The sequence below is a fragment of the Lissotriton vulgaris genome, chromosome 4_1, assembly GCF_964263255.1.
Source record: "Lissotriton vulgaris chromosome 4_1, aLisVul1.2, whole genome shotgun sequence".
Taxonomy (NCBI): domain Eukaryota; kingdom Metazoa; phylum Chordata; class Amphibia; order Caudata; family Salamandridae; genus Lissotriton; species Lissotriton vulgaris.
Window position 1 is genome coordinate 638,331,265 of NC_141691.1, and position 12,790 is coordinate 638,344,054.

At 43.5% G+C, this 12,790-nt stretch overlaps 1 protein-coding gene across 1 annotated transcript in view; it reads left to right on the plus strand.

Moving 5' to 3' along the window:
• PKD1L1 (polycystin 1 like 1, transient receptor potential channel interacting) overlaps positions 1-12,790 on the plus strand; it is a 1,739,639-nt gene that overhangs the window by 1,456,410 nt on the left and 270,439 nt on the right. The window contains exon 55 of the mRNA XM_086964902.1: positions 3,146-3,269. Coding sequence (XP_086821028.1) covers positions 3,146-3,269 — 124 coding nt within the window. The remainder of the gene's footprint in view (positions 1-3,145; positions 3,270-12,790) is intronic.

The window sequence follows — 12,790 nt, forward strand, 5'->3', positions numbered from 1 at the left end:
AGATGCTTATTAATTTTGTTAGTATATAAAATAAATAAAAGTGGGGTAAGCATACTGTCTTGGCGTCAACTCTTTCAAAAATTAAAGAATCTTTGCGTTAGGTCCATAGGACCTTAGTTGTAAAATTGCAATTCAAATCAAAAGAAACTTTACCAAAGCTCTCTCAAGACCCATTTCTAATAAAAGATGACACTGCTTTGACTAGTTAACCCCGTCAAAGGTGTTGGATGAATCCATGAAAGCCAGGTGCAGTGGGTATCACCTGGCAATGATGTACTAGCCTAATAACAGATTAAGAATAAGGAATTTCTCCACTGTGCCTAGCTGTTCTCCAAAACAATACTGACAAAGGCTTAAAATATTGTTTATATTACCCATTCCTGAATTCTGTTAAAACTACCCTACCAATATATTAAGTGACCAATCAATAAACGAAGTTGGTCTGTGGCAACATGGTTCTAATCTGTTACCTTCTTAAAAATAGGAACTATAATGGATGTTGACCACGATGCAGATAGGTGGGTGACACAAGAATTATTAAAAATGTTTTCTAAGAAAGGGGCACACAAATCTATATTACATTTTAAAAGGCTCATGTGTAAATTGTCTGGAACTTTATCAAAGCAACTGTAATGTATGTCCAAAATTACCTCAGGATTATCAAAAATTAATTTTGAACCAGATGTTGAACTGTAAGGGGTGTCTAAAAGAAGGGAGGTATTTTCAGTAAGGCTGTAAATTGCCTTATAATGTAAAACTCAATGGACATGTTTAATGTGAATGTTTAGCGTAGATGGGACACAGTCACTGATTCTGATCAAATTAACTATCTTCCCCAAAAACTAGAATAGTCAGTCATCCGCAGTCCATGCATGTAAGAGCAGCTGGGCTGGGGGGGGGGGGGGGGGGGGGTTCGGGTTGGATTTTAACAGACGATGAGGGGAAATTATTTATTTAATTTTCCCTCGTGGTAGTCTGTCGAATCACAACCCAACCTGACCCCACCACTCTGATCTGCACGGGCCTCGGCTGCATCCAGTTATTACTTTAATCACTGAATTTCTCCTTTTTAATCTGGATTTAAATTTTGTTCAGAAAGCTGTAACCTCCTCTGCAATTCTTCTGTTTTTTTAGATAGATCTTTGGGAAAATTCCTGTTAATAAGGGAGCAAGAAGCATCAAACCAGCAAGGGGGAGGTGCTATGTGATGAACTCAAGACTTAAGCAGAGTTCTATAAATACAATGGCACAACAAATTAAAAGGATCTGTTGTTTGAGCACAGTCTGCAGTATCTGATAAATCATAAAAGGCCAAAATTTGTTTTTACCAAGGACGAACAGAAAGGGAGATTCCACATTAACCTTAACCCACTGTGCTGGGTAGAGAAACAATGGGTACATTCAGGTTTATGAGAAATGGTTTGAGGGGGAAAAAATGAGTCAAAGGATTATGATCCTTGTAATTAACCTCCAGAATATCACTGCCCAGGTAATACTTCATGAGGCCTCCGGACATAACAATATGTCAATGGTTGAATTGCAAACCCGACCAAAATAAGTTGATATTTTAGTAGTTTGACAGAGAACATTCCCATGTATGTTGATTAAATCACGAGCCAAGAAATAATTGCCTAATTCATCCCCTCTGTGGTCTGGGTAGCCCAAAGAGGCTGTAACAGGTGAGTAATTGTCTAATATAAAATGTTCTTCCAGATAGTTTGCCATTAAAGTTGCTGCAAAGTTTCAAATTAGTTTTTCGCAAGGAGAATGTATTGAAGGGAAGCAATCCATCAATACAATTTGAGCAAACTGTGAAAGTTAGGGTTATTAAAATTACAAATATGTTATTATAAAAATTAACTAAATGGAAATAAAAAACCTTCTTACCACTCAACGAAAAAATTGCCAACTCCCCACATCTAACTTCCACTGAGGTAATTTTAACGTTTAAGTTACGTTTGAACCAGGTTGAGACCCCTCACCTAGCTCAACCTGAGCCAGAGGGGATGGCCATGGAGAAATAGCATATCATAATCACTGAGCATTGTAATAGTCACCCATGTTTTCTGTAAAAAAAAATAAAACAACAAATAAATCAAATCAGGCTGCTTCAATTTTGAATGAATCCCAATAATGTTCCAGCTGACGAGATTAATGGAATTAAGATAGTGCTTTGGTCAATATGGAAAAGGTGTTGAGAGGGCACCTCATTGTGTGTGCCCCAGGCCTCACCAAGATTAGGGGCAAGCTTGGTTAGACCTCTAGAATAATTTCTTTTGGGGGTTGACAGCCGTGTCTTCCAGTGGGATACTCCCCATCTCTCCTGAGTATACCACATAGACTGCCATTTACCCTGATGTTTTGCAGCAGGTAACAACCACACCACTCCAGGGTAGACCCATTAAACTCTTACTACTTGTTCTGCATTAGAAGCTGCACCCTTTTGCATTGGTCTTCTAAAACACCTAGGAGTGCATCCTAGAGCACTGGTGCATCTCGTACTCCACCTGTTCTAAGTTACAAGCACTGTTAGGCACCGATTTTGGGACATTCCTTTACCGAACTGCCCAATGGCAATGATATTAAATTAAGTGTAAACAAACGTATCTCCTACTTACTTACGTGTCTCTTACTTACATAATTCTTAAGCAGAGTGACAAGTTCACATAAAAATATTTGGAACATCCTAAACCCCACACACAACACCAGCTTACTTTCCACATAAAATAATCTCCAAACGCACAATCTACCATCCTTGCACCACCTCTTAATCGTCTACATTTGTCTGCCCTTTGTTTCTGTTGAGTATTTGTCATTTACGTTTTTGCAGCCTATGATCAGAAATTACAGCTGCAACTCTTTTGTTGTTTTGTAATTAGATATTTAAGTAAGATAAATGTTTTAATCTTTTATTACTTTAATTGTCATTATTTTTGCATCTGTTGAAATTATACCATCAACAGCAATAGCACTGAGGATGCCACAGTTAAGCCTAGGCTGAAATGACTGAATAAGGTGTCAAAGGAGGACTTGTGCACAGGGAGTTATTATACATTTTTGATAACTGTTTGAAAGTCTTGTACCTAGTCAATCTTAACATTCAGTGTCCTGTTTATGATGATATATTTGTTACTTGTTCATGCAGGAATGCTGAGAACCCATTCACTGAGATTAAAACAGTTGATCAATGGTGGGGCTGGAGCTTTACAACTCTGCTAGATGGACTTTACTGGGACACCTGGTATAACAAAGCAGCGGCGAAGGCTCAGGTACAGTTGATATTTTACATTCGCAAATCCAATGCTCGATTTGTGCAGGCAGTAGCAGGGTGCTCGCATTGGCACTTAGTTTTGGGTACGCATGACATCATCTGATACAGGTCAAGAAAGAGAAAGGTAGAAAAGATGGAGGAAGGATGAAGAAAATGATGGGGAAACAGTGAGAAAGAACAAAAGGAGAGTTAAAAATAGATATTACAAAAGTGAGATAAAACCACAGGTGTAAGGTGGTGGAAGAAAGTGGCAGGAGGTGTAATCAAGACAAGACAACTTGGTATTGGGTTGGGCAACCCTGGCAGTGGGCCCCTGGACCTTTGTTTATGTATTCTTAAAAAAAATGCCTATACTATCTGCCATCAAATAATGAAGGTCTAAATATGTGTGTGGAAATGTAATACTTTAAGGCCTCCAAATAAAAGGCATTGTCAGAGATGATGATCTAGGGCGAAGTGTTTGACTTTCCAAGTAGAGATCATCGTTCAGCTTCTTGGCATTCTAAGCAACTGTGTAGTTAGTTGTGTACTCATTAACAACCAATTTATTTCAGTGAATATGGGTTGTTTGTGTTTCTTAAGCGAAAGTACTTCTTATGAATCTCATTCACCTTCTGAACTCCTGCATGGTCACAAGCATGAGTAATGGATGAACTCGTAGTGCCAGAGATGAGTCTGATCAGTCATTCAGAAAGATAATTCTCTGAGGAAAAGAGAACTTCTTGACACAGGAATGTAGACAGAGGATCTAAACTTGAAGTTTAGTTTTAATTTCATAAATCATGATGATTACTTAAAGGTGTCCTGGCATTCAAAACCATGCAACGAAGAAACAGGCTAAAACTACACATGGAAGTGATATGTTTTAAGAGCTTTGCAGAACCACACATGGCTATTCATGAATAACAAATGACAGGTTATTCCAGTGCTGTGCAGTGACAAATGGGAAAGCTTAACCTCCTGGGTGCCCTCTGTGAAATCTCGTATATTGACCAATAGAGCCTTTGAAGAATGAAGTTTCCTAGAAATTTGCCTGCCATGAGCGGTGGGTTGGATATAAAATCACCCTTGTCGTCAAAAGTGTAGCAATGCACATAGAATGTAGGAAACCTTTTCAATGAAATACCGTTAGTTTATTACAATCTGCCAAGCTGCGGCAGCTGCTCTGTGAATGAGCATACAAAAGAGACACCTAAAAACACAAGCACTCTCATGGAGTCCCACCCAAAGGCAATGCATGTCAAGGAACCGAAACCTTAGATCTCACACTGTTCCCATGGGGGCAGGGGATTTCGGGATAAAATAAGAAAAGAGAGACTGGTGAGACTGGATCTGCTCTGTGGCCGTGCAACATTGCATAACAGGATTAGTCAGTTCTGAGACCTTCTACATTTACGAGGTAGATGTGCCGTGGACCAGAACCTCTAGCTTTGCGATGATGCAATCCACTGGAAACAAGAAAAGGATGTAGTTACCATCAGTACACTAACAGGTCTCTACATAGAATGAGCATGCATTAACTTTAGTGACATAAACTTACAGGTTTTATCTGCAGCTTGGCATGAGAGCAGAATAACCAGAATCACAGATTGGAGTATGGCACTCCTAGGAATAAACTTCAAATACAGATGGGAGCACAGGTTGGAATTACTTGCCCTCCAAGGATACACTCGAAGCAAAGGTTGGTGTTACTTGCACTCCTAAGGATGCACTCGGAGATTAGGTTGGAGTTACTTGCACTCGTAAGAGTACACTTGGAATGCAGGGACTCTGAAGTGCTTTCTCTCGGCACTACTGTTCATCAGAAAAACACAGAGCTCAAGCCTTTAATCCTTGAATGGTGACAGTTCTAGCACCAAGGTTGTAGGAAGGGTCCGGAGTATAAACATACAATAAGTGATGAAGTAAATCACAGAGAGGACATGGAGTAAATGTCTATAGTCTTTGAAGACTGGGACACTCTTTCATGTTTACTACTATAGGCGGTTTAGTGTGCACTAACCTGATATCAAGTACTTAGCCTAGTTCTTCCACTTGACTGAAGTTCGAAGAAAGAACTTGAGACTTTAACTCACGAAGTAGTGGGGAAGGTCTGGAGCAGCTGTGCAGGACGTAGCAAGGAAGATAACGTTGAGGGAGTTGCTATCAAGGAAACCACTGGTTTGGACGGACTTGAAGGAGATTGGAGCACTTCTCGATTCAGCAGGATTCTACCACTGAGTGGGAAAGGTGAAGCTTGTTCTGCTGGGACCGAGGATAAGCCATGAATCACATTTGGGCGGGGTTTATATACCCTCTTGAAGGCTCAATGGATTTAGATCGATCACATGAGGCACATTTCCATCTTGAAAGTTCTCAAAACTTGGAGAAAAAATATTAGTACACTCTTTGACCTTACAGAATGAGCATCTGAAACCTGTTGATCAGAACCAAATAACAGGAAATAAATGTATTGCATTCGCTCAATCGTGCATAGTGGAAAACCGCACCAAGGCCTTAGTAACAGCAAGAGCAGTTAATCCATTGGTTCACAAGATTTGGGGAATGCTTGCAGGGATTAAGGTGCATAGAAATTACTGGTGCTGGGGTAGCATCGGCCATGAGGGTGCTGGGGGAGCATCAGTCATGAGGCTGCTGGGGGAGCATCAGTCATGAGGGTGCTAGGGGAACATCAGTCATGAGGGTGCTGGGGGCGCATCAGTCATGATATAGCGTGCCATAAAGCGCCTTAGAAATAAAGCAACATGAGCCCTGAATGTTAGACCACTACGTAGGGGGCACAGGAAGGGGTTGTGACAGAGAGGGTGCAGGAGGAGATTGTGACAGTTTTACACAAGGATCTATGATGAATCATTGCCTGCAGTCGGTAATTAAAAATGGTTTTACTCACACAGCATTAGATGTCAACCTTCATGACGTTCATGCAGAAGCTCCGATTTATTTTATAGCTGCTTCCTATTGCCTCATGTTAATACTGAAGTATTAATGTTCATTTGTAGGACAGTAATTGTATAGAGAGGAGCCAATCACGATGTCAGTAAACTGTCCCGAACGAATCAGTTTTGGACTCGTTTCCTACCAAATCCTGTCTTGCTGGTCCGGATGACTGATTACGATGCTTCCTAACATCGTTCAGTTGGAATCACATTGATTCCAATGGGAGCCTTTGTTCTGACCGAGAACACATGCTTCCATTGGAAAAAGGGGTGGTTGGGGAAAACCTTGCACCCTGTGGCGGGCACCCCATGGTGCCTGCCACATAGTGTATGGTTGGGAAGAGGGGTCCCTTGGGTATCCCCACCAGCCACGGTTGGTCGACTCTAGGTGAAGGGGTGCCTGCAACAGGCCCCCAAAACCGATTCTGGAAGCTGTTTCGTCTAGGGCAAACCGAATTGGAAAGGCTGTCCGAATCGGTCATCGTCATCGCTCATCTGGAAACCGTACCCATTGAGCTAAATGATTTGGCTCTGAAAGACTTGGACCGAACCAATGTCTTTCAGAACCAATTTGGACTGCTTGAATGGTTTCTGGACATCGTAATCAGCCATTGGGAAAAGTGTCCGATTCGTAGGAAACAAGGTTTCCGAATTGGATTCTGCAATGCCAAATCCCCTCCATATCCCTTCCTAACGACATCGATTCGTAATCAGCCCCATAGTGTGTACTCATTCACGCATAGTGATTAAGTGCTCATGTGGGTACCAAAGAACTAATTCAAGCACTGGTATCTACTCAAAGTGCAAACCTAACACGTCCTCACAGCATTAGAGGAAGTGTTAATGATGACATAGAATATAATACTTAAGCAGTAATATTGTTTACTGTGAGCTATTGAAATGTCAATTTGCCAACTCTTATCAAGCAACATGTGAGCCATGGAAACTCCATATTTTGGCTCCAGGGACTGAGGTTATTACTGCTGTGTGATAGAGGCATATCTCTCCTTTTACCAGGTTAGCGACAAACCATGCATTCACTCAGGGTTGTATCAAAGACAGAGACTACACCGCTCTGCTGTGTTATATAATTTTACAACCAAACTCACCTCTAAAATGTTTGAGGCGGCTAACATGCTGTTTATCTCCTCTCATTTTATGACAGTGCCAAATCATATCAAACACAACAATTGGGAAGAGGGTCAGAGGGCAAGTTTAGTGACCCGTATCTAGATACATGCCCCAAAAACAATAATCACAACGAAAATTATATCTAGGGGTCAGGCAAAAAAGTGAAGCTCAACTGTGAAGACAGACCTCGACACGACAAGATGTTAGTTCACTGTGGAAAGTGAAAAACCAAATGTGCACTTAAGTGTGAAAAAATATATGTGAACTTAGACTTCAGAGCATGGGAGAAATGTTCCCATCAGTAGCCATTCTGTGCCGCCCTTTTTAACATCATATGGGTTCTCCTTACCCAGGAGACAAATTCCAAAGCCTACAGGTGTTCTCAAGGCTGTGGCAAACATTTACGTAATGTGTTAACAAATGGGAGGTGCAGAACATGTATAAATATTAGTGGCAACTAAATAAGCAGTGCAAGAAGTGTACATGAAAGTGAATTAAAATTGGATAGGACTGAGTAGATACTTAACTTTAATATTTCTTCTCAGCTCTTCCAAATCTAAAAATGTGCAAGAACAAATTTAACAAAATATCTGTGAGCAATGACGGTCAATGACAGTCATTGCTCACAGATATTTTGAGCGGCACAGAATGGCTATCGATGGGAACATTTCTCCCATGCTCTTGAGTCTAAGTTCACATATATTTTGTCACACTTAAGTGCACATTAGGTTTTTCTCTTTCCACGGTGAACTAACATCTTGTCGTGTCGAGGTCTGTCTTTACAGTTGAGCTTCACTTTTTTGCCAGACCCCTAGATATACTTTTCGTTGTGATTAGTGCCAAATCATATGCACTTAAAGGTCAAGCATATCTGCCTGTACTCTGTTTTTCTATTTTGAAAGGGAGTTAAGAGCGGACTTTTTGGAAAGGGAAATTTCTTTTGGTTTTTCTAAAGGCTGTATGGGCTATGGCATTCTGAAGCCTACCCTGTCAAGTTTCCCAGGTCTCTGCATGATGAGCTGTGGTTATCAAGGTTTTTTCCTTGAACTATTGAACTTACAGTCTTGTTCAGGCCATTATACAACCATGACTGCAAGTCCCAGAATTTGAACAAAAGAACTGTACTGGAGAACCTTATCACACATGGATCTGGGATATTTGGTAGCTATGTGAAGAACTTGCAGGTTCCGTTTTTGATGTGCAGAACATACTTAAAATCTCATCATTGTAATCCATCTGAACAATAAGTGCCAGCACAAACAGTTTAGGAGGTTAAGTAGGTATAATGAAGTAGCATTTTAGAGTTTAAAAAAAGATCCTCCCACTTCCTTGTAAACTGCAGTTTAATAGTGGGATGTAGCATTGAAATGCAGATAGATGTGTGTGCCGAAGAGAGTCAAAATGGAGGTCACAAGTTAACTGATCCAGCAAGGACTTTAATAGATTTTAAACCGTGGAAGAAGGGACTGTTGTGTTCTAGCCCACAATATAACAAGAGACTCAGCTGCCCAAGGCCCAAAATACACACACACATTGATATGCAGTATGGGGCAAGACCACGTGAGGTTCAGTCCGTGTGTGTGTGCTGAGTGGATCACTACATCCCTTTACACCTTACGAGGAAAAACAATACTTGCAAATGGATCCTGCACATTTAGTCTTAGATGATTTTTCACTTTTAACTACTTTGTTCTTGGACTTTTAGTGTGAGTGAGTCTCACTACATGAGTCTCACATTTGGTAAATTCATGGGCATTGAACTGAACATGCTAACTGCCAGGGTGTGCAGTTTAAGATACGGCCACTGTTGCATAGGTAGGGTAGGAGGTTCTAGTCTGACTATATATGAACATGTGCACAGGCTACGTGTGTGAAACTACTATCTAGTGCAACCCAGTACCTGCGCACAGATAGCTTGTCGCAGAAGCTACTCTTCAGGGATCGATGCTGACTTGCAAGTAGGCATAATGTGGTGGGGAATTATAGTGTGGGTGGGTCTGTGGTGCTTACACTGTATACAGTTATATTGGAGAAACCTGCACTAAATTACAGATTCACTTCACTTAGACCTACAGGATTCAGCAAGGTACCAAACTGGGATAAAACATGCATCCGAAGTATGATGTCCCAGAATCCCAAATAAATGCCTTATGGCACTTTAAAATCTATCATATTTTCTTGGCACAACCTATATTCAGATTCCAGACCAGTTAATTACTTTGCTCCCCAGCAGAGGCATCAAAGGTCTCAACATAGAATAGAACAATTAACAGTACTTCACTTAGTTCCTAGGAACGGAAGGTTGGAGGGAATATCTGCATCTATTAATGTGCTTGTCACATTGTACCTGAACTGGGATAGACCAAGCACACCCCAACAAGGAGGAGGGCCAGATCTTTGGAGCCAACACAGGAGGGGCTTACCTTAGAGGTTTTGGAGGGAAGGGATCATGCAGCTGTGTCATCAAAGAATGAAGCTAAGTCCCTCAGGGCAGCTTTTTCCACATACCATATGAAATCACAATATTGGTTGGTGCCAAAATAGCGGGCAGGAGGTTCGGGACACCGGTAGAGGGATAATGTGGCATCTAAGGATTGGCCAGGGGTACCTGGTTCCTAAAATTATCCACCCCCCTTAAAAACCCCTACAAAAGGGAGAGACAGATTAGAAGTCCCTGAACCTGGGAACTACAACGGCAAATAGATGCAAAGCCGGAAGGACAAGACCACCTGAAGCCCTACAAGAATGGACTTTAAGACTTCGACTCAGTCCCCACCCCCCGCCCCGGACTAGGATTGTAATGTACCCTCCAAGGCCAGTGTTGCTGCTGCCCTTATTTCCCCTGAGGAACAGTAGGGGGAAAGGACCTTCTGGGAGACCCCAGAGGGCTTTCCAAGGATTGCTATGGACTGTCCCTTGACTCTGCGTACACACTGGAGCCCTTCAAAAAGCAACAAGGTTCTGGGGCTTGTGGAGTGTGGCAGGGAGGGTATTTTGCTGACCCATCGTGGAGGGGCTGCACAAGATGCCCAATCAACAGGAGAAGGGCAGCCGAAGCCAGGCAGGGGACAGGTCAGATTAAGGGAGTCCTAAAACCCAGTTTCCTGTAAAAAGCACCTTTAAACGCCAGGAGGCCTTAAGACGAATACTCCTAGTGGCTAGGGCTTGCCACAAGGAGCACAACAACCCCAAGATTATGAAAATGGTCCCAATGGAGGACCGAGAAGTGGACCTTAGAAGTTTGGTCTCCAAGAGTGGAACAATGCACAAAAATTGTGTATATTGCTCTGCCATATTTCCTAAATATTCCCCTGGGGTGGGCCAAGCCTCTGGGGGTTGCTGCATCTTCCATTTAATTATTTTCTGTGAGTGGCGTGCATGGAGGGCCCACTCCCAAGCCAGCCTTTAGCCCTGGGGACTCATTCACTGGGGCCCAAAGCAGGTATTTCTTTGGGACCCCATTATCCTGGGACAGAGAGAGGAAGGGCTGCAAGGTTGGTCAGCTGGAATGTTACCTTCCCACTTAGCACCTGAAAGTAGTGTGCAAACGGGAGAGTGTAAAGCTCCTTCCCGTGGGTGAGGACTGAGGTAATGGGCTTTCTCATGCTGTAGTGGGAGTAGAAGAAAAATGCCTGCTCCCACTCACTGCCCAGGAAGTGCACAGATGTGCGGGGAGCTGTCTTGTATTGTATTGTATTGTATATGGACTTGTAAAGCGCGATTGCTGCCCAAGGGCGTCCAAGCGCTGAGTAAGTAGACAGAGATGGGCGGTGCAGAAGAGATTAGAACTCGGTGGATTTAGCAAACAGTAGGGTTTTCAGCTGTTGGCGGAATGAGAGCAGGTTCGAGTTGGACCGGAGTTGTAGAGGAAGTGCATTCCACAGCTTCGAGGTGTTCACGTAGAACATCCTGCCTCCGGCCCTAGCTCTCCTTACTCTGGGTACCACCGCCAGGAAAGCCTCCGTGGAGCGAAGGTTTCTACTTGGGTGGTAAGGAATGACTAGATTGTCATTGATTGCTGGGCCTGTCTTCCAGAAGGCCCGATGGGCAATACATAGTGCCTTAAATGCCGCTCTCTGCCTTACTGGTAGCCAATGTAGACTTTTTAGTCCGGGTCTGGCTGACTGAGTGCGTGGGATCTGTAGCAGGGTACGGGCTGCACAGTTCTGTACCACCTGCAACTTCCGAAGAGTCATCTCAGGGGCCCCCACATATAGGGCGTTGTTCGAATCTAGACGGGACTGGATTAGGCCTTGTACTGCCACTTGTTTGGCTTCCAATGGTAGAAGGGGGAGAACCTTCCTCAGTGTTCTGAGTAAGCCAAAACATGTGGCGGACAACTTAGTGGCCTGGGTGGAGAAAGAGAGACTTTTGTCCAGCCATACTCCTAGGCTCTTTACACTTTCCTTAGGAGTGGGAGGGGTACCCAGACAGGGGGGCCATAAGGAAATGAAAGGCACTGGTGATGCTGGGCCCAGGAGCATGAGCTCAGTTTTATCTCCATTTAGTTTTAAGGAGGAGGTAGTCATCCACTCCTTGACATCCTCTAAACATTTCAGCAGGCCTTCCGGAGTTTGCCTGTTGCTCTCTTGTGCCAGCGAAACCACTAGCTGGGTATCATCGGCATACAATATGATTTTGATACCGTGCGGTTCGACTACCCCAGCCAGTGGTTTCATGTATACGTTGAACAGCGCAGGGCTCAAGGAGGAGCCCTGCGGCACTCCACAGCTTAGTGGTTTGCTGGATGACACTGTTTCCCCGTCAAAGATCTGAAAAGATCTATTGGTCAGGAAGGAGTCGAACCACCTCAATGTGTCGCCTGATACTCCGATGTTATATAGACGGTTCAGCAAGGTGGAATAGCTGACCGTATCGAAGGCTGCACTTAAATCAAGGAGGATCACTGCCACTGATCCTCCCTGATCTAGTATCCTTCGTGATTCTTCGGTAACCGCTAACAAGGCGGTTTCAGTACCGTGCTTCGGTCTGAAGCCTGTCTGGGACGTATCCAGTAGTAAGTTGTTCTCAAGGAATTGGACTAACTGGGCGTTTATGTACTTCTCCAGGACCTTGCTTGCCCAGGGGAGCAGTGAGATGGGGCGGTAACTGGAGTGGTCGTCTGGATCCAGGTTGGGTTTTTTTAGCAACGCCCAGACCATGGCTCGCTTCCAAGCAGTGGGCACTGTACAGGAGGAGATGGAAGAGTTTAGTAGCTCCAGGATTACAGGCAGGATGGCTTGGCTTGCTTGTATCAGAATCTCCGGTAGGGCTGGGCCACGAGGGGAGCCAGATTTGACTTGGCGTGCCAATTTGCCAAGGGTATCAAGGTCTAGTAGGGGAAAGTGCTCAAGACTTGGCTGGTCTTGGGAAGGAGGGTGTCTCGATGAAGGTAGGTCGGTTGCGTCTGGATTTGTGGCTGCTATTGGGAAGGCGGAGTAGATTTGAGAGA